This window comes from Gavia stellata, chromosome 19, assembly GCF_030936135.1.
Source record: "Gavia stellata isolate bGavSte3 chromosome 19, bGavSte3.hap2, whole genome shotgun sequence".
Classification (NCBI taxonomy): domain Eukaryota; kingdom Metazoa; phylum Chordata; class Aves; order Gaviiformes; family Gaviidae; genus Gavia; species Gavia stellata.
The window spans coordinates 5,703,644-5,729,034 of record NC_082612.1 but is presented as its reverse complement, the minus strand read 5'-3'; the positions used below and the strand labels follow the sequence as shown (position 1 = coordinate 5,729,034).

The 25,391-nt window shown below is 39.9% G+C and overlaps 1 protein-coding gene and 1 non-coding gene across 3 annotated transcripts in view; both read right to left on the bottom strand.

Annotated features, from left to right (window-relative positions):
- Positions 1–5,504: 5,504 nt before the first annotated feature.
- Positions 5,505–5,635, bottom strand: LOC132318709 (small nucleolar RNA SNORA24). Its single transcript, XR_009484360.1, has one exon. It is a non-coding gene; the product is annotated as a small nucleolar RNA SNORA24 (small nucleolar RNA).
- Positions 5,636–13,171: 7,536 nt separating this feature from the next.
- Positions 13,172–25,391, bottom strand: part of LOC104262964 (bifunctional heparan sulfate N-deacetylase/N-sulfotransferase 3) — a 62,616-nt gene continuing 50,396 nt past the window's right edge. Inside the window, exons 8-13 of one of the 2 annotated variants that reach the window (XM_009819507.1) lie at positions 25,123–25,246; positions 21,134–21,308; positions 19,955–20,125; positions 15,197–15,306; positions 14,492–14,594; positions 13,172–13,291 (exon numbers count right to left, since the gene is read on the bottom strand). In XM_009819507.1, the coding sequence (XP_009817809.1) occupies positions 13,172–13,291; positions 14,492–14,594; positions 15,197–15,306; positions 19,955–20,125; positions 21,134–21,308; positions 25,123–25,246 (803 nt within the window). The remainder of the gene's footprint in view (positions 13,292–14,491; positions 14,595–15,196; positions 15,307–19,954; positions 20,126–21,133; positions 21,309–25,122; positions 25,247–25,391) is intronic. The other variant, XM_059826813.1, reaches the window with a different exon arrangement.

The window sequence follows — 25,391 nt, the reverse complement described above, 5'->3', positions numbered from 1 at the left end:
AGACCCATTATTTTGAGACCTGTGGTTAAGTAGGCTATATAGTGCAATACATGTGTTGTGTACAGGGGAAATAACAATTTTCTTTTAGAAATTGCACCACAGAAATACAATACATTGGGGGGGGGGGGAATGAAGTCTGCATACTAAATGTAGTAAACATTTAGATTTAGTACAGTAGTTTAGTTTTGCTCTTTTAATAGGATGCTTTATTAGATTTTAAAATGTTGCACTACTGTTTTCATGCAGAGAGCATGCCTTTTCAGTTTTGAACGTAAAATTAAATTGTCTTTATGTTATGCCATTCTAATTTTTGTTCAGTGAGCCTGATGATGTAAATGTATACAATAAAAACTGCCACACTGACTACAACTTTTATACATGAATCCTGTGGATAACGTACAAGCAGATGCTGCAGGAACATCAGCTGGGTAAACTTCATGTGAGCTCTCTTCAGTGAAAAAGGGTGCTCTTGAAAATATTTTCTTCAAAGCATGTAAGCTTTGGGCCATTTTCTCAAAGATGGAAGTTTCTTCTGTACGATGGAATTCCTAGTGCTTTTTGTGCTTTAACTTAGACCAGTTAGGTCATCATAACTAAGTTTATCCTACACTCTTAAAACTGCGTAAGAATCTTTTTGACCCTTGCTGCTCTCCCCTTTGTTCAACATTTTTAATACATACAAGGCTGTAGCAAAACCTGCACTTCAGCCTACGCTAAGGGGTTTTTGTATTAGCAGGTTGGACACAGTGTTAACGGTGGCATAAACTAAGAAAACACTCAGCACTTTTATTACTAGATTAGATGACCATCTTAAACACTGATGTGTAATCTATCCAGGTTCCCCAACACTGTGAAGATTTATAGTTAGATGCAGTTGCCCTGAACTTCCCGAGTTTCTGTCCATTTTCCAGAGAATATAAAGACAACGAAAATAAACAAAGAACAGAAGCATTACTGCAACTGACACACAAAGCCTATTTAATATGCATTTATCTCAACCCTGAACAGCTTCACAAAGTAAAAGGGCACTGATTTATAAACCACAGATAAACCAAGACCCCACTGAATGAGCATTACAGGCAGAGTATCTATAACCTTAGCTGTCTTCCAGAAAAATTCACAGCACTATAATAGCTTATATTTAACAAATAGTCAGTCCTGAATCAATGTTCTCCATCCTTTTCAATGTTACTGCAACTATTTCATGCTTTCAAGTGCTAGAATATTTATACTCAAGAAGATTTTAGCGCTGTTACAATTTCAGAGTGGCAATCGCAGAACATAACATACAAGGCGGCTAAAACAATTGGGCTCAAGTAGCAGATCCCAGTAGAAGAAACAACCCAGGAAACAAGAAGTTTGTGGTGTCAGAAAAGAAAATGTTTTTTGTTTGTGCTCCAAGCTGCTGGGTAACAGCAAATACAGTTTACTGAGGTAGTAGAGACCAGGCCTACCTCATACACATTAGATACCTGCTCATATGCAGTAGTTCCTATTCCATTTATTTAGTATGGAACACAGAAACTGACCATGTAACTTCCTGCAAATTCAACACCAAGCAAACACCAAGAGGGAAAAGATAACTTAAGAGTTTGGAAAGAAATATTTACCTTTGTAGCGATGTAAAGGAAAAAAAAGACTGGGTTGGGTGAAAGTTAGAGAGGTGCGAGACACTGGACGCAACTGCAGATGCAACGGTGCAGAAAAATAAGGAGCATTTATAAAGGTAAGAGCTAAGATGCAGCAGGAATAGATTGGAAAGATAGGAAAACAGTTGTTTGGGAATTAAATTTTAAGAGAAATCATGAAAAACAAGCTATCCTAAGCCACATGGAAATGAAGAAGCCACATCTTGTAAGAATACCTCTACAGTACTCAAGTAATGAAGGAAAGCAGATTTCACTATCCTCTGTGCATGTGACTGGATGCTCGTGGAAAGCTTTAGTCACAGGAAAGGCTATGTAACCTCACTAAGCACTCAAAACTAGTAAGAGATACCCACAGCAAACACTGTTAGTTCATACTTTTGTATTTGACCATAATCTCAAAAATTTTTCTTTCTCTTGATTCAAACCCACTGTTTTATCTTTGCAAGTTCTCAGTATTTGATGAAGAGCTCAAAATTGAATGTTTACAGATCTAACCTGCAGGCCAGATCAAGCCACCAGGCCAATTTATTCAGCCTGTGACCTGCTTGCCACCATCTGTTCCCAAGAACCTTAAAGCTGCTCCCCCACAGATGATGGGACTCATGACCACTCAGGTGGAAATACCAGGGACCTTATCGCTTGGTTCACACAATGGACTAGCAGGACAGCTACATAGTCCTCCTCTAAATTACAGTTTCACAGAAAAGGATCCTCCATTACAGGAGGCAGAGATAGGACAGTCAGTTTTCAAAGGGCAACTTGTTAAAAAAAAATAATTCAGTTGTTATGCACTGAAATTGTTAAAATAGATTAAAAAGGCAACTGCTGTCTTATAAAAGCAAAGGTTAAAATTCAAGGGAATTGGGGTAACACATCAGATGACCACATCAGTGCAATGCCATACAGTAGCTGAAAGACAACACCAGAAACTTTTCAGTATCTTTTCAGTGACCACAGAAGAAAAACGCTTCTCTCCATTCCTGTCATATTCTTGTACTCTGTGTTAATATTGTTCTAATGCATTCCAGATGCCCAACCCTACTCCTGCTTCTTCCTATTCGTTTGCCTACACCTGGTTTTCTTCATGGGATCAAAGCCAGGCATAAAAATTCATCTAAAAAAACCTAAGGAAGCCACTTTGCATCAGGGTGCCTGCCAGAACAGCAACCACACTTGGCACACAGTGGTAGCACTCTCCCACCCACACCTTGTCCCTGGATAGCAGCAGCTCTCTCCTTGTCACTGTCTGCCTAGCATTTTCTTGGGTAAGATAAGCAAATAACTGCCCTTGTAAAACAGATGTGTTAACTTATTTTCTAAAAGCACTAAGGTTACTATGTAAGTCCACTCTTCTTGGAGAAAAGTTCACAGTACACGCTCATGACTGTTGGCTACCAGGGTCTGCAACCACAAACTTGGAATCCTAAGCAGTAAAGATGTCATATGATAGGGTTGTACGCAGAGCTGTTTAAAAGGAAAGAGTAATCACACACCACCAATTAAACAGGTGTAGTACCACTTATTATAGCTCCACGCAGAATATACATTCAGCTATACTTTGGCAATGGCAGGAAAAGCACATTTAAGAAAAAAAAAAAAAGAGAAAACATTTCCTAGAACAGCTCCCTAATCTCCCTACCAGTCTTTTCCAAAGTGTGACTAACATGACCATCGGAAGTAATTTCCTCAGATGTAATCCACATTGTCATACAAGTCCACAATTCCACCCCCATCCACTTCAAAGAGGAATCCCCCCTCAGTTGCCAAGTACTTAACAGTACTTACACTGCCTACTGATCTCAGTTCTAGTTTCAAAGATTCTGTTTCCCAGTCCTTTCAAAGCCCCCGTTTTCCCCTAACTTTTCAGTTTGCAATGATTTGCAAAAAATTTCCTTATTAACTGGAAGGTATTTCACCAGAGATCATGCCAACACAGCTGGTATTAGCTAAGACACTAAATTTACTTCTAAGTAAAACACGTATCTTGTCTGATTCTGCAATGATTCACCACCTACTGGAGCGCCATATATTCTTCTCTTGAATATGGATTAAATAAAAGATCCTTCAGCAAATGAAACTGAAAAAACACCTACGTTCAAAGTCACCGTTTCTGCTCAGCAGCAGTAACCTCTGATTAAAATCACGTGACTTCTGGAATGACTCCCAGACAATGCATCAGCCACAGTCTCTGCTTTGCCTTCATACAGAGTCACAAATATAAGGCCCAGCTACCAAAAGCTGTATCCCCACAACACACAGATTTGGCATGTGTAAGTAATTCCAAAGAACATGGGCAGACCTAGTTTTGGTTAGCAGTAGTCTTGTAAGGAAGAAGCGACACTTGCAGTGGAAGTCGATGTCTCTTTATTGACTTATTCATACATTTGAACGCTTTACATTAGCATATATACTAAAATTATGACTGTAGATTTCACGTTCATTTTCTAGACTTCACGAACTTACCTTCAGCTTATGCAGTACACGTATACTCCTTGCAACAACCTTTCTAACACACTTTTAACAGCAGAAGAGCTACCACTGAAGGTGCACGTCATCAGATTTAGTAATACTGCAGTATGGTCAGCCACATGAGAGAGTGCAGCACAGCCACTAAACTACCAAGAGCATTATTATAACTGCTTAAGACTTGGTGACAGCCCAAAGACAGGAGCAGCAGCAGATCCCTGAAAGCAGCACAAAATGAGCTAGTCATCCTATTTGTATAGAAGCAGTCAAGGCTAATTTCAGGCACAGTAAGCTACATGCCAGCCCCTCCTTGTAGAGATGAGAGATGGACTGCAGAACACCTCATTCAGGCTCCCAGTCTGAACTTTATTAAAAAAGCTCATTTCTGTTAAGTCTAAAATGAGATTAAGATCTAGCCTAAAATTAGCTTGTGTTAGCTCTGCTTGATAACCAGAAATGTTATTGCTTGCAAAAGGCATCAATTCCAGAACATGAGACACATCCACCCTACCCTAAGTAAAAATTAAAAGTTCTAGTCACAGCTACTCCTATAATTCACATGTGGAATTTAGCCCCATCTTCTTCTGTCATCACAACTCAAGAGTGTTTTTCCCCTGTAAAAACAAGTTTAAGGCAGTTTAATATTGCTACTGGAAACACATAGAAGACAGCAAACATCACTGAACAGTATGATGCCCTCCTAGGAGATGTAAACTGCTCTGAAACAAAGTTATTAGCATCAACTTCACATCTCCCTCTGCTCCTACAGTTGCAGATTACTCTTAGTACTCCATTAAAACAAAAACATGCTTATTAAAAGAGACATTCCTCTTGTGCAGACATCCCCGAGAAATCTGTGGATCCGGATGCCTCTGGTTTGGCAGGCAGAAGTACTGGCAACATACATTTTATCATAATCCAGTATTCCTAGCATCTCTAATACATCTACACCCAAGCCCAACTGTTCCTCGTCAAACTAACTTACGCACTTAGTTATATTTTTCTGTCAATAAACCACACACACAAACGAAGCATGCCTTAAGAGCAAAACACCAAGCCTCTACCTTGATTTCAACACACCAGTCTCAGTAATTTAGTCGCTAAACATAAATCATTCCCGCCCAAAACTTCTAAGAGCTTATTACGGAACACATACCCAGTCACGTACTTCTTGGCGGGGACGATGTTCAAGGGCAACAGATACGCCTCCATACCTTCAGCTTCTGAGGTCCTAAGATGAAAAAGGGGGGACGGGGGGGGGAGAAGAACACGTTTAAAAATTGGGCTCTAACCGCTTATTGAGAAAAAAAGGGAGAAAACAGAAAACCAACCAAACACAAAAGGGGGGAGACGGCCAGTCCCACGGCGCCGCACAGCTCGGCCGACTCGGCCTGTTCCTTGCTACAGTCAACGACTAATACCCACGAGCGGGTAGAAGTTTTGCCAATTAGCAAGGAACTGCTCTTCCATGCCTAGGAAGGGAGACAGCCACGGGTGGCAGCCCCCATGGAGTCATGGATCACCCCTGCCCACCCCCGCCACGTGGCGGCCGCCATTTTCCCTCCCTCACCCCGGCCCTGCCGCCGCCGCCTGACGGCTCCCACCCGCCCCCCACCTCACCTCACCTCACCTCACCACGGGGCCCACCTGCTGCTCGCTCCGCTCCTCTGCCGCGGCGGCTCCGCTCAGGCCCAACCGCCCCCGCGGAGAACAGCGCGCCACGCTGCCTCACGGCTGCGCCAGCGCCCGGTCCGCCAGTACCTTCGCCTCCCCGGCCCGGCCCGCGCCGCCTCCCCGCCAACGGTCGCCCCACGCGCCCGCCAACGGTCGCCAGCAGCACCCTCAGCTCAGAGGCCCCGCGCCGCGAGGCCGCCTCCGCGCGCACCGCCAGGCCGCCTGCGCGCGCACCGCCGGCCACTGGGCGCTGCGCGGGCGGAGGCCCCACCCCCAGGGCGGGCGGGGCCCCGCCCCTGGGCGCCGAGGGGGCGGGGCGGGGGCGGGGCTGCGGGCACGGGGCGGTGCCCGAGCGCGAAGGGAGCTGCACGTAGCGGTGGGCGGAGGTGTGGTGCGCGTGCGGGTGCGGGCTGGCTGCGAACGGGGTTAGAGCCCTCCGTTTTGCTTTCCCGTCCTTTCCGAAGCTCCCCTTCCCGGAGCATCCCCGGGAGAAGAGGGATTAGGGGATCCATGGAAAGGAGGCTGCCGTTACTCCCTAAGGCAAGGCAGTTCTCTCCAGCTGGTCTAGACATGGATGCTGCTTTCTGCATGTAGATGGCGATACGTGTACGTGTGTGTATAGGTGTACCAATGCTTGGTCAAGTCTTAAGATGGGCCTTAAATCCTAAAACACCACTATTTGTTATTTGATAACCATCGACTTAAGAAGAAAGAGGAGGTCGTGAAAGGTGTGCTAGAAAAATGAAGTCATCCCTTTAGGTGAACTCGGGTCATTTTCCTTTTCCAGCCCATATAAGCAAGTGTATCTGGTAAATGTTGGCCCATTGCCCACACCCTCATTTTCAATTAGAATAGAAGAGAATAGACTATTTCAGTTGGAAGGGACCTACAGCAATCATCTAGTCCAACTGCCTGACCGCTTCAGGGCTGATGAAAAGTTCAAGCCTGTTGTTAAGGGCATTGTCCAAACGCCTCTTGAACCCTGCCAGGCTTGGGGCATCGGCCACCTCTCCAGGAAGCCTGCTCCAGTGTTTGACCACCCTCTCGGTAAAGAAATGCTTCCTCATGTCCAGGCTAAACCTCCCCTAATTACCACACCTTTTACACCACAGCATCTTAATTTAAGGATTAGTACAGTCATCCTCAGTGCAGGGAAGGGCAGTTTTCAAAGGCCAGGCACAGGCTGCAAAAGCTGCTCTCCAGCAAAGGCCGCGCCTCAAAGGTGAGTCTGCATTCTGTGCGTGGGCATGCTGGAAAGATGAGGCAGGCGACTCTGGCTTTTGCAGGCCAGGTGCCAGTGAACTGACACAGCCAGGGGACCGAAAATCTGGCTCAATCAGCTACAGCGGGATGACTTTGTATTTGAATTGTTAGGGAGATTTTGAAGAAGAGGCTGGAAGTGATGACTAGTGTAGTGCAGGACGCTGCCTTTTGGCTCGTATTTTAGTATCCACATTTCTTACCTTTTTTTTTTCCCATGGAAAAGATAGGAGATTATTTAAGGCATATCTATCACATTAAGTGTTTTTCATCATTTCCAGTCAATGATGATGTAATACTACTGCTTCAAATATATGACTATCAGGCAGTATTGTAGAATAATGAAACTGCTGCTAGGATTGTACAAAAGTGCAGAGACAAATTACAGTCCTACCTGTGCCATAAGCCACGCCTCAGCTGTTCTGACCTTGCACCGTTTATGTTCAGGAATTTTATTTCCACTCTGTCACGTGCATAAAACAGCTGGCTCCTGCCTTTAGCTCATAATGTTTTCCTTCCAGACAGAGTTCTATAGCTAAAACATATGTACTGTGTTATGCAAAATATGCTGTTCTGTTTTGTTCTGGTTTTTTTTGTTTTTTTTTTTTTTTGTACAGGAGTAAATTGGTTCAGAATTTAGCTGAAGAAAGAAGCTTTACTGGGAGACTTAATAGGACAGTCCTGATGAGATAATTGAGGAGACAATAGCAAGATTTCTATTCGGGCAAAAGAGCCCATTTCTCTGATCTTCGGAATAACCCAGGTTATAGGATTTGAAGTAGTAATTCTGAACCAAGGCCCCTATATCATGGTCGAACTAGGCCACTTCTGTTTCATACCTTTGGAAGAGATCTGATAGTGACCTTGTGCTACTAGATTGACGGCTCTCCTACGCAGATAGACATCTGAGCAATTAAAAGTACATGAGCCTTATTTCCCATCTGAATTTCTCAAGAGAAAGAGAGGATCAGAACAGAAAAAGGGAAGTGAAGAAAGAAAATACTGTATTAAAAAAGAAAGAAGTAAGCTGACAGATAACAGACTGGTGAAGACTCAAGCTCACTATATGCTTTTAAAATCTATCACCCTTAATTTGTCTAAATTCCTCCTCCATTCAGGTTTCCCTAGCCCTTGGTTTCAGCTGTTAATTACTTTCCTGTTCCTGTGATTTGTCCTTTGATGCTGACTGTTGTGCTTTCTTCATCCGTGTGCCCCCCAGAGACAAAAAAGGTGTCTTTTGCCTTTGAGCTCTAAGAATTTTGGGACTGGGAGAACTGAAAAGAAACATTAAATGAAAGCAGATAAATTGGAGACAGAGGTCAGGCAGGTGTTATTTGTAGCAAGGATATTTTCCCTTTGCTTAGTACCTTTCTAGTATTACTTTACTGTTCCACTTTTATTATTCTTAGAGATTATAGAGATGGGTATTTTAAAAGCAGCTTAGTCTTCTAACTTATAGGTTGCATCATTTCTCTGTAATGAACAGAATATTTTGTTAACATATGTTTCCTGTTTTCTGCACCTCTATGAAGACATTAAGTAGATTTGCCCAGCTAGATAGTACACTGTTGTATTCTGGTTTGAATTTATTGATAACAGCGAATTTTCCCTTGGACATTCATATCATCTTTAGAGGCTTCTCCTAAGAAAGGTTTTCTCATGTCTGTGTAGGCTGATACATTGGCACAACTACTGAATCCCCAAGGCAAATAATTTGAATAAAGTCTGCTTGTTATCTTAAAAATAGCAAGCTCTGGAAACGTTTCTATAACACATTAGCAATTTCTGGCACAAGAAATAAAAAGTAAGCAGGAAGCAAAAGCAGTAAAACGAGCAGCTGCATAAAGCAGTAATATTCACTCACAGAGAGAGTAAGCAATATTTTTCATTTCTGAAAACATTTCATGCTGCTCCTGTGCTCCTGGATTGTGTTGTAGCTCAGTGTCAAGCTGCAATAGCTGCTAACAAACCTGGAAAAGGACAGCTTTTGTGAACATAAACATCACTTCCACACAGCACTACATTTTCTTATCAGAGTTTATTGTTGCACTTCAGATACCATGCCACTATCAGAATAATATCTATTTTTTATTTTAAAAAACTTTGAGAAAAATGTTTCCAGCAATTTTCATTCAATGTGAATGACAAGAGTATTACATCTATAAACATTGAAATATCTATTTAATTTCTTCCTGAGGAAGTTCCACATTTTTAAGCAATGAAAAAGGATATTCTGTACAAGAGAGTCCACAAATCATTGAAACTTATTCTTTCTGCACAAGTAGAACTGGGAAAATAGCACAGTATTTTCAGGAATGTTTGCTCAAATAATTAAGTGATTTCATATCAGGCTCTGTGTTTACGCCCGCCCAACGGTCACTTTCTGCTCATAATCACACATTGATTTTTAATGGCATAGATGTCTGCAGAAAGCAAATTTCAGAATTGTATTTATGAAAATAAAGGTGAAGCTCACATAATCAAGCATTTGTTAAAGAAATTGCTTGTGCAGTTACCTACCAGGGGAACAGAAACCATGACGGTGTTACCAACCACAATAAAACATCTGACTGACTAGCAAATATAAATACGTTGTAATGAATCAGTATTTTTAAAGAGTGTTAATATTGATTACCTATTTCTGGAAATCAAACACTGATTGGAAGTAAGCTGTGAATAGAAGAGGTTAAACTTTGTCAGATAATTCATGTTGTATCACTTGCTTACTCAGCTGTACTCATGTGCATCCTATGATTTGGGGAATAACACGTCTAGCTGTTGCCTGCATGCTTTGCTCAGACTCTTCATTCTTCACCAAGCTCACTGCACATTAAGTCATTCTGTTTTTTAAAGTCTCCTGTTAAATGTAAGAACATATTTAAATAGAATAGTTCTGGAGAAAAAAAACCATGGCTTCATACCATCTTTGTATGAACAAGTAATAAGCAAACATCAAAAATTCAGAACTGCAAAGAGCACCAGCAGTTTGCCTTTACTTCTCTATTGCTTTTGTGTCTGAGACTTAGCCCGCCTAGCGTACAAGAAGCTAATCCCACAGCACCTTTTCCAAAGATGCTAGTGCTTAACAGCGGCATCTCAACAGGAGCTTGGACTTACGCAGATTCAAAATCACACCCTTTCAGATGCACAGTTCCAGGTCAAGCTACTTTGTTCACAGTACTGACTCAGGTAAAGTTACCACAGGAATCCACTGAAGATTGGCCTAGGAACTCATTAATTTTGCTCCCAGTTCCCGCCCTTAGGAAGGGCACTGGGACGATACAAGAGCTCCATTCTGCTGTTCCTCATCAGGACCTGAGAGTCACCATGGCACTCCCTCCTGGAGGATGAGCTTTGTGTTTAGCTGCCAAACCAAGCCTAGTCCACCCAAGGCCAAGGCCGTGCATGTGGGGGCTTATCCTCCCAGTGCTACATGGTGGCTGCAGTTGGGCTGTTCTACCAGATCACCAACAACTGCTGGGGGCTCCTTGCCATACCTCAGAGAGGACTTCACGGAAGTAGCCCACAGATCTGAGACATGTCACTGTGTCTGTTGTAAAATTTCTGGAAGGGCAGTGCGACCAATGTGCGTGTCCCCATCACCGCTCTGTCCTTGACTGCCCACTCATTCTTTGTCTGCAGGGCCCTTGATTTCCCAGAGGAAGAAGACAGAAAGGCAGTTCTTGAAAACAAAGAATGAACTATGAATATGGCTGAAGTCCATTCCTCCTGCACATAGGAGGCACTCAATTTGTGTGCAGAGGTCTGGTCCTCTCACCATGAAAACTTCAGGCACCTGACAGTGCCCAAAGTTTTTCCTATTTTCTTCTATTTTATAATTGCTGCTCCGAAGAACATGGAGTAACTGAGGCAGCAGTGCACAAAACAGGAGCTTCGTGCAATCCCTGCAGATTTTTTAAAAATGTTTGAGTGATGTTACATCAGGATATATCAAGGGTAAAATCAATCATGCCAGGATGAAAACCCCAGGTATTTTCTCCAGTTATTCAATTTAGTCGTAATAAATCTATATAGATGCTTGCAGGACGCATAAGCTGTCCATAGCATGCAGAGTATTTGCTTTTACATATATTCAGAATCCAGAGTGTTTCTTTTACCAAATAAGAAGTATTTTAAGACAAGTCAGATTTTGGGATGAATCCATATGACAGTGAATATTTAAAGTGAAATGAAAATTCTCATTCTGTCTAATAAATAATAAAGATGTTCATCTTAAGAAATGTCTACTCTAGTAGGTCCTCATCATTAATCATGCATATTCCCTTAGCAAAAATGTGCTGCGTAAAGAATATCGTTATATACAGCAAATTTGTCTAGATTTTTTCTTTACAGGCCTATCAAAACCAGGTATTACATAGACAAAATCAATAAATAACAAAGATTACCAGGTACAGTAAGGATCTCAACATCTGTTTTCTATTTAGGGAATAACAGACTGGTTTCCATTCCATTACCTTGAAAGTTAAATTATATGATTACATAAATGTTGTAAAACACCACTGAGACATATAAAGTTTTTCCACCATTTGATGCATGTTTTTAACTATTCATCCTAAAACAAATTATGATAACATTATAGAGCTACTGTAAAAAGCATTGCATTTAATACTGTAGTTCTCTCTTGTTTTCACTACCTCTTCATGCCTTTAGAAACACTCAGAGCCAAAGTTCAGTGGAGAAGCTTTAAGGCCATACTCAGCTGAAGTTTTCATTGATCTTCTTTCTCAACTTTTAAGTACTATTAATTAGATTTTATCTCACATCTAAGCAGATGCATTGTGAGATGTATCACTGAAAAGAATCACATAAATGTAAGGCTGGATATTTGTGTTTTCCATGATTAGAGCGTAATTTTCTACCATGATTACACACTGTATTTTTTTTACCCTAAAGCTTATTCCTAATATTTAATACCAAGCATGTTTAAAATATCTGGAACCAGAATCAGTATTTTCATCTGGAAATCTGGATAGATTTTTGCAGCTGACGTAAACTGGAGGGTACTGAAAGATGCAACAATTTTGATCAGGTTGAGGGATCTTGGAATACACAAAGCATAGATTGAAGGCAAATAAATTAAAGAAGAAATAGTGGTGCAAATTAAGGCAATCTAAGTAAGGATCTGTTTCTGTTCTCTACGAGTTTTTCATTCATTTTAGTGGAGTCACTCCTGATTCACAGCAATGTAAGCTCAGAGTGCAGTATCCAGATCTGGCTGCTCATAGAAGCCCGGAGAAAAAGCCTGTTCATTACACTGCTTCAGTTTGGTTCACAATTGTTGAAGTATATAATACTGCTCGTAAGGATTATACTGCAACTTTTGTGTTTCACATGTCCAATTAAATTTCTGTTCAGATAATGGCTATATTCTGTATTTTGTCATTTCAGTCAGTACAAAATCACAGTAATTATGGACAAAGGCCCTTACCACATTGTAAGGGTTTGTTGTTACAGGCTATAATTATAGGTAGCGTTTTATGTGTGTGTGTGTCTTTGTTTTTTTCTACACTGCTTTTGCCTGTGGCTTCCAGATTTTCCTCCGTGTGTTTTGTTGCTGTGCGCAGCTAAATCATATATGATAACTGTACTTCTCACCTTTGTCAGTATATACTTTGGGTATTAGCAAGCTGATTCCAAAGGCAGAATTACACTTGGCATTTTGTGCTACATCAAGTTTTCTTATTTTATGCAAGACAATAATCAAATAGTAAGAAAAACTGTCAGCAGTCTAACAATGGGCTACAAAACCTACATGAGACACAATACTTTTAAACTGATATATAAAAATGTAAATATTTACCATGAAATTGGACAGGTCACATATCTCTGAAGCTTATACCAGCTGCAAATAACTTCCACATATGTGCACAGTAGTCCACAAGTCCACAGGCCCAGAAATGTTTATGAGAAAGATTTGGCCCACCAGAGCTCTAAGAAACACATGTATTTTCACAATCCACATGCCAGCATATGGAAATAATCTCTATCATTTACTCTTTTTTGAAGAGGTATATCTTACAAGACCGTCTGGTAGCTACTGGAGACTTTAAGTATGATGACTGAAGTGTGGAAGAGAGATTTCAAAAAGCCTTTTTTCAATGCTATCTTACTTTCTGTAGCTCCTGTCTCAGCCACGATGGCAGGGGTTGTCCCAATTTGTGTAGGAGTTTTGACAGTTCCACATTGTGATCTCTGTAGTAGCTTGACAGAAAAGCCCTGCACTGATGGATACAAAAGGAGACATTTTTATTAAATAAAATGCTATGCTGCAATTGCTGTGAATTCTAGGTTACGAAGTTTGTTTTACCTGTGTCAAAACTTTATCTTATGCAATTTATATTGTTTCATGCTATCTACTGCATGCAAGTTTAAGCTCTTCAGTTAGGAGCTGAACTGTAAAAGATAATTTCAAGAGAAACAAAGGTTGTCCAAAATGAACACTGAAGTCAAAGCAAAGCAGCTGGCCTCTCAGTCAGTCATGTAAAGTAAGAACTGCACTGAAGCTGATATAGTTACTGTGAATTTACTGAAGAGTGATTGAAACCAAAGCTTCTAAAATATCTTCGTATGTAGGCATGTATCAATTAGTAACCCCATTTTCAGAAGTATTTAGAGTTGAAAAATACAATAAAACACAGTCTTGTCATATCTCTGGCCAAAAGCCTTCTCACCCAATGATTTTACATCAGTATGATTCTATTGATGTAAAGTGACCCATAATTTAAGTACTGTGAGAAAAAAATCCCAGCTTACTTGCCACATTAATACTTACTGCTGTTCAAACTGTAAGTTTTCATTTGTGTTTTAGTCAGGCTAAATGAAATGGGAATACAGGACAGAATAAACATAAAGGTTACAGCTAGAATAGGAGACTAAACTGCCCTTGGGTACAGGCTGCAGCATTTGATCTGATGGAAATATCTTCATTTGAGCATTTGCCTGGGTAAGTATTTATAAAATTCATAGAAACAGAACCTAATCTCTGTTAAAACTGGATTATAGGAGAGTTTGCATTACTACTCTCAAAGACAAGGGACCAGATACAGATACACATACCTGATGATGACTGAGAAAAAACCATGCACTGTGAAGCCTCTGATGCTTAAGTCACTTAGGTAAAGGGGACAGGTTTCCAAGTGAATTCCAGGGAATTTCAGGGGTGCCACGTTTAATTTTCTAAGGGGTGCCAAGTTTTAAAAGTTGTTTTTTTAATTATTTAAATTCTTCACATTTGAAATAAAGAATTGAAAAAGTCTATGCACACCACAGCTATCTTAAACGTTTCATTTGTAGGGAAAAGTAGTCAAATAATTAACGTCTACTTAATTTTGTCTTCTCTCCCTTCTTATGATTTTGCCTGCGTGGTGTCTCATATGTGGCAACTGAATCGCTGTATAATGCCAATGAGCATAATGGTTTACCTCAGAATCCATAGGAGGGTATTTTCTACCTTTGCTCTTCCCAAGACACTTTGTTTTTCCCTCTTCCAGGAGCTGACACCAGAAACCTTTATGTGAATCGAACCTGAAACAAATATTTTGCAGTGTAAAGGCTGTAAGATACGTAAGGAGCATGCATCTCCCCAGTTTAGACTGAAGACTCAAAAGAGTAAACCTAAGGTTATCAGTCTTATTTTAAGGGCAACCAAACGTAAATGTCAGAATCCAAAGGATTTGTGTATCTGTGTACTTATGATGTACAGAGTGGATGTTATATTCCTGACTGATACTGTTGAATCTGTCTTGCAGCTAATGTCAAAAATAAAGGTAAACTAATTTTCTTTCCTTTCTGTTTATGCATGTCAGCATTCCATGTTCCACTTATGGAAATAAAATTCCTTTTGAGTCATCCAAAATTCATACGCAATTCTCACAAAGCAATGCTTACTTTGTCCGTTTGTCAGAGGTCTACTTCTGTAACAGTCAAGATCCACACTGAGTGGCTCAGTGGATGATTCACAAAAAATCTAACTTTGAATTGTGTTCTTTGCAGACGTTGAACAATACATCCTACTGACAGCTGAAGGAGAAGTATGAGAGGCTTTATTTTGCAGTGACCTGACTTACAGACTAACTGGTATTTTAGGAATGTAGAAACATGTGAAAATAATGATTAAATTAACTCACGTTAGGGCTTCAGAGTAATTATAATGAGGAGAGACTCCCAGAAATTTCTGTACTTCATCCATTACGGTAGATGGGTCAGTTCTTAGCTGCTGTCCATCAATAATTAGCAACTACAATAAATAAAATAAATGGCAGTTTAATTTAAAACTCAGCATTTCAAACTTCAGACTGAAACTTCCACCTCTGTCAAATTCATTCATTATATGGAGAGTACTGCCCCAGTAATTGGTCCAGTTTTAATTGTCATCATCATTAATGACCTGGGAGAAGGGAAAATGGCATGGTAATTAAATCTGAAATGATATTAAATTGGAAGCTGTTGTGACATCACAGAAATAGGAGTGAAGGATCTGGAAAGGTAAGAAATATTGGCAAGAAGTTGAGTGAGATTTGTCCAGCCAAGAAAAAAAAGGTATTAATGTCTAGAGAAATAACCTGCAATTCTCATAGACACAAACATACATACATACATGTTACAGTAATGTTGAAAAGCTTGTCAATGGAAATGACCAGAAAGACAGAAACCAGAAGGTAGATGTTAGGTGAAATGCCTTACTTCTAAACCCATACAACAATACATAATTGTATGAAAAAAAAACTTCTTCGAGAATATGAATAAAGGCAGATTTTAGGAGGACCTTAAGGCAGGGATGTAGATAGATGTAGAATGTGCAACACATCGCTAAGAAAGCTAGGTACTGGTAGGTAATCTCTTTTTCTTCTTTTCAAGTGCTTGACCATATACTCACACTCACAGTATACACACGCTGGAGCTGAATCTTCAGGGAAACAGACACTACCTGAGAATTTTATCAAATGTGGTATCATGCCCAAATGACCCACTGATGGTGCAGCAAGTTTGGGTCTTTGTGACTGTTGGAAGAGAAGCAAGGTCCTAAACGGATTAGTCAAGCAAAGCACGCACTTCCTGTCATGGAATCACGTCTACTTTTTCCATCATGCTTTAGTGATGAAAAGGAGAGACGAAATAGATTTGCAGATGGTTCATCAATCTCCTTCTGCAACCAGTGCTGAAGCTTGTTTTCACATTTCCATGCAAGCAAAGAGGCTAAAATCATACGAATTGCTTCCAGGACTGGATGAAACTTAGAGGTTTGCAAGACTGTGAGGTTTCAGAACATAATCAAAAGGGAGATAATGTCTTTTCTTTTGAAAGACTGGTCTTTGGAATTACCTACATGTAGCACGTAGATTTAGAGATGTGGATTAGTGGAAGCATCAAGCTGTTTAGAAAGCAGTAGCTCCTTCCAGAAGTCTTTGCAATCAGGTGCATGATGACTGCCTGAGTCCAAAAAGGAATTCACTGCTTTCCTAAAACATAAGCTTTGAAAACAGGCCTTAAATGCTTCATAGGACAGAGGTCAAAAACATCCCAAATAGGGGATATTTCCATCTGAAAGAAAAGGAGGGTTTTTTTCTTCACTGTTTAAAAAACATGTAGAGATAAATATCTGTGCCGTTTCCACTTCTTCCACCCCAAAAAAGACAAGAAAAAGTTTTACCAGTGGAAATTAATTCCAATTCCTGACATTCCCAGGGAGCAGATAACAAAAAATGCTCCCTCTCAACGTTCAAGGAGGTTGTAAGGAACTGAGGCAAATTTTTTCCTTACTTGTACTGATTTCTTCATATCCTGATCTCAGGAAGATGTAATTTCATGAAATTCCTCAAAATCTAAGGCATTTCATGTATTTGCAAAGTGGAAAAATTAAATAGTGTAATTTTTACAAAGTAGATAGCTTCATAGATAATGAAAATACTACAGAGGAAGTATTTTGAGTCACTTTACAGTGTACTGACCATTTTACTGTAATATTGCTGACCGCTGAAGAGATAGTTTAAGTCCCTGCTCTCCCAGTATACATGAGTTACTTCGTGTCTAAAAGTCACCATGGTGGGAAAGTAGCAAGAGAGACCGTTTGGGGAAGAGAACAGCTTAGAAACAGTCTGAGTTCTTCTGCTTCAGACTGGCCATTCAACGATGGCTGTTGCAAAATCAGCTTGATTTCCTATAGGGCTGGCACATGAGCATATCTTTTGGCTCATGAGGGAGTTCATCATGCTAGGTCCTCTTTTCTTCTGTATGACTGCATTGAAACAATGAGTTGTAGGTGGGAAATTAACTTAAGAGACATGAGCTTTCTGAACTTCTAGAGATCTCTCTTCATGGCCAGACAAAAGAGGACTTTTTGTATGACTTATGAGATAATAAACTAAGTCAATCAAAATTCTTAACACCTGAACCCCAAATTCACAAAGTACTCTGAGATTTGCAAATTCTTACCGTGTTAAGACAAGTCTGCTGTTACCACTTTTCTAATGAAAAGGGGAGCCTTACCTATTCCTGTTGCTACTTCTACTACTTACTGTATGCCTGCTGACTTCATAATGGACATTAAGACCGCAATTCAGTCACACGCGTAGGGACCCCCAAATGTATACAGCATTAAAAATTATAGCTATCCTTAGCTAGTCTGGGTGAGAGTTCTTTTGGTGAAGTAAGGCACTCATTTTTTAGACAAGGCTGTACTTTTAAGCTGAGCTGATTTTAGGTCTGTCTTATGTAACTGCTCTATGCTACAGTAGTTCCTTGAACTTGCTAACTAGTTTGGATGTGGCCTACTGTATATCGTTGTGTTTGCAATGCAGGTTAATCCCTAGTACTTCTACAGAGAAAACATAAGCCTACCGGAGCTGGTTCTTCGCTATCACTGTGGGATGTAAAATCTAGCAAAAATCTGTACGACAGCGCATATTGTTCAATAGTCATGGGTTACTTTTGGAGACAAGCTCGTGAAAACGTAACGTAGAGAATTTCGTATGAGTATCATGATATTAGAAGTATTGTGTATCTCATGAAATCTGCAAGGCTGGCCCAAAAGAGAATATGTGGAGAATAACACCAACTAGATGCATCAGAACTGCCTTGGCACACTCCAGGAAAACAGAAGGTGCAGACTCCAGCCAACTTGTCTCAGCTAAGCGAGGCCTGGATAAACAGGAGGTTCAGATTGCAGCCAACCTCCCTCAGCTGAAGTAATCTTTAAATGCTGGGTGGGGAGTAGTGCCAGACATACTGCTAATGTCAGAAAAATCCATTCCAGAAATAAATCTACCACGGAGTTACTGATCATGTGATATTGTCTGCCTGGTCTTGTATATCACATGATATTCAGGGCTTAGGATGTGCATCTTTTGAGGCTTGATCTTACATAGGGCCAGAAGGAGGCTAATGATTTGTATGTTATGTGACAACAGAAGCTTGCAGGGAGATCCAATCTTCAGGTTGCTTCAGGTGCTACCTGTACGGAAACTTATGGGTCCATAAACACACACCATTTGAGGCTCAAAGACACACAGAGAAACTGGTTTAACACAAAGAATATGTTGAGGATTCAGGATCAGTGATAGACACCAAATGTAGCCGATTAGGAACACCTACATGCCAAACTGTTTCAGTGCGTGAATGAGTCCCAACAGAGGCTCTGATATGTGGATGCACTGTTATGGGCAGCAGTGTGTGAGGAATTTCCAAAAAAACGAAGTGTGCAAAAGAGATCCAGTGCTTTGACAGTTACAGAAGAGTCATGTTAGGCAAAACATGAATTCACCTAAAAAACTGGTGATGCCTTGAGGTGGCAAACATGCTGATGTGCACAAAGGCTTTACCTAGATTGCTAACTAAAACAAATCAGAGACAGCTTTCTAGTCTCGAGGCCAAATCGCACAGTATGACTTGGATCTGTGTTGCTAAGCTGTCTCACCTGCAAAACCAAATTGGTTGTGTCCACACTCCCCAGTGGTAATGGTTCTTGTTATCTTTCCAACTGTGCTCTGGAACACCTTGGCAAGATGCTTTTTGCTATGGGTCCAAACTGTGCCAGAAGTGTGTTAAAAATCAAGCAGTATGGATAGCAGTGGGACAGTGTGTGAACTCTTGCACAAGTACAGGTTTATTTACTACTACAATCATAGCCTAAGGAGGTTGACACAGTGGGAGGTTACTGCACGAAAGGACCAAGAAGTGGGTGAAGACACTGATGCATTTAAATATTAAGGTGTTACAAAATCACTAGATCACATCCATTTCCATGTGGTAATCCCCATTTCAGATGGAAAAGGTATTTTTTTATACCCCAAAGTGTTCAGACACCAAAATCCTTCTCAACCCATGCGGGGAGGGCAATATACCAGCTGACTTCCCTTCATGCCAGCTAGTACTTGCTACCACTCAGAGTAGACGGAAATATTATTGAGCAGTTTCCCTTTATCTTCCTTCAATTTTCCTTTTGGAAACCCTGATGGACCATCTGATATTGAAGAGACCACAAAGCACTGCACGTCTGGTTCTCTTTTCCTCAACTTTACTGACAAAGAGCCAGACATAGAGCGATGAAGCATGAGCAAATGAATAACAACTGTAAGTTAAAGGCAGTTCGGGGTAAAAGAGAATTCAAGGAGCAGCAGTGACATTTCTTGAGCTTCCAGATTATTGTTCTGATTTGTTTTGCAGAAGAAGCTCTCAGCTGTAAGGTGCTAAGACATGACATCCCTAGCAATGTCAACCAACTACTTAGAACATGGCTATGAAGAATCACAATCAATGTCTTAAAACATGCTCTAGTGTATCTAGGATATCCCTGAGGATCAGTATTCAGTAGGCAAGTCTTTTATAAATGTAATCTTTTAGGATATTACATATATAAGGTTAGGATGTCAAGTTACAGTCTTATTCACCTGATACGGTGGGAAGTAAGTTAGCCATCTTTCAATATGGGTAGCATACCATCCAGGTGCTAGGCATCTCTTTTGGAGAGCTCTAAGCTCAGATGGGGCTCGAGGTCCAGCTGTGATCACCTGATAGAAGCTGAATTTTAGAGCTGCAGGATCTTCATGGGATCGCTGATGCTGTAAAAGAAGTTACATTGGTGGAACTTTACAGACCACAAAAGTTGGGAAAATAAGACAAAACTGGTTGGTCTTACTGACCTGGCCTTACCGACTTTGCCATGAGTGACTATTTACATTAAAAGTTACTTAAAGTTAAGAAGTCTTCATCTGTATTAATTCATTGAAAATGCTGGGATAAACATCGTTTATATCAATAAATATTGTTTGTATCAAAAGAAATCAGAAGCTAGACTAACAATAGCAATAATAAAACAGAATGTATAAATGTTTGTTTTCAATAAACTGAGTGGCAGGTTTTGTCCAAATGAATCGGGCATAATAAACACAAATACCAAGAAGCGCTGCTTCCAGTAGTTTCATATTTTCTTTTTCTAGCTTACACAAAGTAAATTCTCGGAAAGGCAAATTTGAACACGAGTATTTATGAGGATCATTGGATAATTCTGGTCAGAAGAGATCTCAGTAGGTTTCTAGTCAAGCCTCCTGTCCAAAGCAGGGTAAGCTATGGGATCAGACTCAGGGCTGTGATTGCTTTTCATCAAAAAATAACATAAAATATGTCAGAGAAGTTCTAAGAACTTTGTTCTCTTTGGAATTTTAACTTTTTTTTAATATATCTTTATTTTGCCAAATTTTTGTTGAAATCTGCAGACCAGAAGAACAAAAATTTCTTAATCTATGTTGTATCCTGAGCATGAACTAGATAACTGTGTCTATAAACTAATTTTTGTATGTGCTGATAACGTAAATTAATCGAGTAAGTAAGCATTTTTACATGCTTATATTACAGGCAGACTTTTGAAAAGGTGGTTTCTGTTGAAAGATTTTCAGGTTTACATTGACAGACACCTCAACCCATGGGTGATCATATATGGTGCACTGACTGACAAATAAAAGCTTGTATTATCCAAGCCCTTTATATACATATATACTGAAACGATACACAGAGACGACTCAAGGTGGAAACCCTGATGCGTGCCTGCCCATGTTCTTCAAAGTGCATACCTGATACCAGGAATATGCCCGATCAGATGGGTCAATGAGTATGGTGATGATCTTGGCCTTGGGGATGAGGGAAGCAGCTCGCTTAGGAGCTTCCTCAGAATGGAAATAGTTGGCACTTTTCTCAAAGAGGAAGTCAGTGGTGACATTAGAAGGAGTGGGGAAGAAATCCATGTACCTGGGAAAGCAACATCATTCTCAGAATTACTTAAAAGTCACACAAAGGTTGACAAATCTGTTAAGTACATTTTATTCTAGAAAAATCAATTAAGATAATAGCCTGATTGCCAACTAAAAGCAAACAGAAGTTTACATTATATTTTTGATCATATTTTACTTGGTACTAGCTTTCTTCTTCTCACTACGTTACAGCTATTTTTTGGTAACTGGATGAAAATGTTAGGATATTCATGTATCTTCTTAAAATTAGTGAACTCTCACTTTTCAGTCAGAACAAACTCCTATCAAAGTCAAAAGTAGAAAATGAGTTTTCCAAATTTGGCCTTTTGCTGACATCAATTACAGTTCAATACCGTAAGAAAAAGATGTTCAGTAGCAGAATTGCTTTTACTCAAAAGAGAAAAGAGCTCGTTTATGTGGGGAAGATGCACTGAAAAAATCCCCTACAGCTTCATCAGGTAAAAGGTTTCTAAGCAGCAACAGCATCTTTCACTTATTGTTCTATGAGTCACATTTTTGTGGAAACATGGGTTGTATTCCTTTTAGTTTTCTTTGTGAGCTTTCCTCATCCATTATGAAGTTGCAGTTAATTTCCAGCAATCTCCTATGTTACATACAGACTTCTTTATCCATGGCCCTCAGACCACTTGTCATTATTGTTGCGGAAAACAATAAATGGGAATTGCTGGTCGTCTTGATTTTTCAGTTAAACTCTGTATTGATAAAATAAATGCCATTTAAAACAACCTCTTCTGAAGATCATGCTTAAGGACTGAAATTTCTTCCAGTGCTTAGACTTTGTTCTATTCATAGAAGTGAGCTACTTCTAATACAAATTACATGCTCTTGTTGACTTTGAAATTGTGCCCATTGCAGTCAAGGACTGAAGACTTGGTAGGATGGAACTGACTGATGCACATGCAGTTTTCTTTAGGACACAGAACTCACAAGATGATGATAAGCACACAGGCACTGATTACAAGATACTTAGAAAAAAGGAAGGAATCTACAGTGGTTTAAAGAAACTGAACTCTGTACACCCAATTCTGAGAAGTTAATTCTTACAAGCAACTTTTACGTATCTATAAGCAAACATCGAGTTATTGTTTTGCGCTTCTTTGGCACATGAATGGATACCTGTCACCAGAATTTTGCCAGAGAAGTGGGCTGGCCTTCAGAGGACAACTTTCTATGCATTAGATAAAGAGTAATAGTTGTGGATTCATTCAAGGTCTTAAGAGTAGCAGCTGGTAGATTACCTTGTATCAGAGAGACCTAAATGATGTCATGTGAAGGGCCGATGGATGGGCAGGTGCCTGCGTAATATGCTCAAAGTTGCATTCAAAAATTCTGCTACAAAGCTGCATAGCTATTGCTAGTCTCACATGCAGACTGTATGTAAAAAAGCTGAAATAAGAGGACAACCAAACAGAACAGAATGAAAGGCTGCCACTGCCCTGCTAGTTTATTAAGTGTTTCTATCTGCCTAATGCTAATGCAAGTATCTGAGAACATGATACTGTTTCATTGAACAATGGACTCTATTTCCCAAAAATATTAGGGCTGATTTGATGAAAATGATGGAACTATACCAATTTCTGCTCACAGATAAAATTATTAGAAACTAATGACTCAACCTGACTGTGTGACCTCAGAATGTTCTACCAGAACATCAACAGCAAAGAAAAAGGCCGGCTTTGAAAGAGGCAAATCTGCTCTGGATCATGTATGGTGTCATTATGCTGTTGTACTGAAGTCCTGCTAGTAAACAGTAAATACAAGGCAATGAGGACTACAACCTTATAAGGAAATGCTTATAGGTGGGATATCAGGACGTTACAAAGTTTAGGCTCAGGATTTCTGCTGAACACAGACTGCAGAACTCTTGCTCAGTGCCTCATTCATGAGACAATTATTAAACTTGACAAGGGCAAAGCTGAGAAGGCTTTAGAGAAACTTAGATAAGAAATCTGTAACAATGCTTACACAAAGAAATGCATGACTGGTATATTTAGACTTCTTCGTTTCGAGAACAAAAAAGATCAGTTCTCATCTTACTGTTCTGTCATCTCTACTGGGAGACTACAATATACATCTATCCCTCTTTCAAGACAGCAGTATTGAGGTTGCTGAGGGTTGCTCCTGTACTTAGCCTTGGTCTAAATGTAAGCTTGGACAAAGATTAAGTCAGAGTCAGCTCTGGGAAAAAGCTGTATCTCCACAACCATAAAAGAAATTGAACTGATTGTTATTTCTGAATACTCTTGCCTTGAAAGAATCCTAGCCAATTAATGGACTAATGAGGAGAGACCTTATATCCAATTACCATTTGGTAAGCTTATTACATGCCAGCATTAAAATACACTATCAGACTGAAAGTCTGAGACATTTGTCTGGCATACAGAATGCAAATCTAAGAGTTAAGCAACTACACCAACGGGTAGTTCTGAGTATCCAAGACTTAACTGTGAGAACCTGGCAGGGGTGAGTGGGACATGTAGTGCAGGGGTACAAATAGCCAAACAGGTGCTGTAGAGTGAGAACCTGTCAAAAGGATGTGCCTGGTCTATACAGGTTCACCACTGGGAGCCTTATGCACCAGTGCTGTGTTAAGATGAAGGTCATTTGGCACATGTCTAGCGGACAAATTGTATTTGCATGTTAGGGAAGTGGATATGGCAGGAGGAATAAGAGTAGCAGCAAAGTGGTCTTCTAGCAACATGAAAACGTTGATTTTGTGGGAGAACTGGCTCACTGTACTTAGGCTGTCTCCATGAGCGTAGACCCGCTATGTTTCGCTTGCAGTCATCTTCACTGACTTAAAAAGTCTCAACAGGACAGAGTCAGCTTTCTAATTTCCAGTCATTCAGCCTGCATCTCTCTATTGGTAATGACTGGCTGACTCACCACAATTTGTAGCAAGAATTTGCTGCAACAATTATAACTCTGTAAAAGTAAGTGACCTAAAAAGAAATTGGATCTGACGTATCTGCACTAAGACCATATAACAGTGTTCACCTTGTTAATTTTATGGATGAATACAAAGTCAAAGGCAATAAAACTATTTTCCCTTAAACTGTGAGGAAAAAAAAAAAAGAAACAAGACAAAATATTAATAATCTTTTACTGGTGCTCCCCAGCCACTACAGCACATTACCGCTTTTCATCTTGTAGTGCTTTATACTGCAGCACTTTCTGAAAGCAAGAGAAATCAAGAATGACCTTCTGGGTGTAGCTCTGTCCAGTGATTCCCTGGTAGCCATGGTGAACATGGCAGCAGTGATACATACTCTTTTTTAGCACCACTTACCAACCCTACAGAGACACTCACGTTCTCCAATTACCTGATCTTTGAAAAACATTTTGAGAGGCTTTCCCTGTCCCCTTTTACCTGACTGCTATTTCTAAATCCTATTTAAAGGAAAAAATGCCTCTCCCTGATATTGCCTTTTCTTCTCTTAAGAAACAAGATTTCCAGCAGCAACATAATTTTTGCCTCCATATATCCAAATAACAACCATTACTGTCCCAACTTCAAAGGCATGTGTAATAAGAAATACATATTTTGTTACCGTTTTACATTTATTAATATATGGATATTTACAAGAAAGTCTCACAAAAGTTAGTGCATTTATGATATTCTGTAGTAAGATTGTTATTCACTTGCATTTATTTATCATTTCAGAAGGACACTGAAGGTTATTTTTTTATCTCACACTATATATAAACAGTTAACATTACCAACAGTAATGTCATTTTTGTATTGTTCACAATATATAAACTTTTATATTTATACTAATAACCCATCTTACCAATCAATCCCCCTGTGGTAGTTATTTCTATTAAAGAACTGTACCTCCTCAAACGTTTTTGGGCTGGGGGAGTTACTAATGATGGAAGGATGCATGATCAGGAACAAATACAAGGCTGTGGTACCTGTAAATAGGATAAAAGTCCAAGATTAAAAAAAAAATACACACAGACACACTTTTTTTTGGGTCATACCTGCAGATGGACTAAACCAGCTTTATTCCATTTCATTTCAGTGAGGGGACGCTGATTCATGCTACCTGAGAATCTG